This window comes from Gastrolobium bilobum, unplaced genomic scaffold, assembly GCF_033153095.1.
Source record: "Gastrolobium bilobum isolate Gb01-03AN ecotype WA unplaced genomic scaffold, APGP_CSIRO_Gbil_v1 utg20487, whole genome shotgun sequence".
Classification (NCBI taxonomy): Eukaryota; Viridiplantae; Streptophyta; class Magnoliopsida; order Fabales; family Fabaceae; genus Gastrolobium; species Gastrolobium bilobum.
Genome location: NW_026897768.1, coordinates 116,426 through 118,035, shown reverse-complemented (window position 1 = coordinate 118,035; position 1,610 = coordinate 116,426). Strand labels below are relative to the sequence as shown.

The following is a 1,610-nucleotide window of genomic DNA, read 5'->3' as shown; positions in this document are numbered from 1 at the left end:
GGCTGAGCCTGTTGCATTATCCACTCTTCAAGCCCAAAGGGCTCTCGTGTGAGGGGGCATGTTGAGATATATAGTCCAACATTGGTTGTATGTGCAACTAATATGGAGTTTATAAGGTCTTGGGCACTCCCACTCTTTGAGCTAGCTTTTGGGGTGGTGTATCCCAAGGTTCTTTACACCCTCCTTATTAATTCCATTATCATTTGTCTTTGATTTTGTAAATAGTTCAAACAATACAAATAAGATGGACCAGAAACGATAGAACCTTCATATCATGGAAACACGTTTGGGAATTATATATATGCTTAGAGTTATTAGAGGCTTATGAATTTATTATAAAAATAAAATAGCATACGCATATACATTAAGTAACCTAGTTTTCATTGCAACAAAAGCATAGGAAGATACATACAGAAATTAAAACAAGAAAGATCGTAGCAAAAGAAACATTTCGCATAATTAAAAAACTTCAAGTAGAACCCTAGACAATAGAGGGGTAAATATTTTCTGGAGAAAACGTATATACTGAGTACCTTCCTCATCAGAAACTCGAATAACTCCCCTAATTTTCTTCTTCCTTGAAGAAGTCCCCATGCTATAGAAATCTTTCTTCCCACTGTTTCCAACTTGCAAGCCATCTTTCTGTAAAATTGCATGCCAAAAATATAGGCCTAAAAACCAGACATGCTTATATATATATATATATATATATATATTATATATATACTTAGTAGGTAAATAGTAGAATATATATGGACTATTGCTAATTAAGGGTGATGACCAAGTCTAAGCTCCAAATCGAGTTCATCCTCTTCACTGTTGTTTTCAATCTTGTCTTTATTTTCATGTTCACATAATGGATTAGTGTACAAACTCAAATCACTTTTCCTCCAATCTTGTCCAAAGAGGTGCACCCGATGATCCCTTTGGTTTTCTCCACACAAGACCTCAGTACTATAGTGTACATGTGAAGGTGATCTAGTACCACATGCGTATGCAGGAAAATATATTTGATGGTAATTGTTATTAATGTCTACCTCACGATGATCAGGACCAGTGGAATAGTAATTCCCTCTTCCAAGATTGCTTGGAATTGCTGAATAGAACCCTAGATCTGCATAGTTGTCCACATCAACCTTATTGCTTGAACTTGAAGGAGGGAAATTAGGTTTGGTCTTGTTATTGGCTCTATCTTTTCTATGTATGTTCATGTGTCCACCTAAAGCTTGTGCAGTGGTGAAGCCTCTCTTGCAAAAGACACACTCATAGGATCTTCCAGTTCCCATGTCATCATTCTGTTCAGATGATCGATCAATTTCTTCACTGGAGCTCTTGGAGTCTTCTTGGTAGCTGAATTCCATGGCAAACAATGATAATTGGGATCTATATGAGAAATAGAGTCTTAGAGGGAAGGTTATTATAGAAAGGAGAAGGTGGAGAAGGTTTGAAGAACATGACAAATTAAGGACATAGGCATTACCTAAAGATAGTCAAGTGAATATGGTGTAAAGTGGAAAAGTCTTAGAAGTTTGCTTAGAGATTTATTCTGTTAGCCGGCTATGGTTTCATCTATAGCTAGCAGCAGATAGGAATATTTCTTTTTTTATTAT

At 36.1% G+C, this 1,610-nt stretch overlaps 1 protein-coding gene across 1 annotated transcript; it reads right to left on the bottom strand.

Moving 5' to 3' along the window:
- Positions 1–767: 767 nt before the first annotated feature.
- LOC133310068 (zinc finger protein 10-like) lies at positions 768–1,361 on the bottom strand. Its single transcript, XM_061510955.1, has one exon. The coding sequence runs from the start codon at positions 1,359–1,361 to the stop codon at positions 768–770; it is 594 nt and encodes a 197-aa protein (XP_061366939.1).
- Positions 1,362–1,610: the final 249 nt, after the last annotated feature.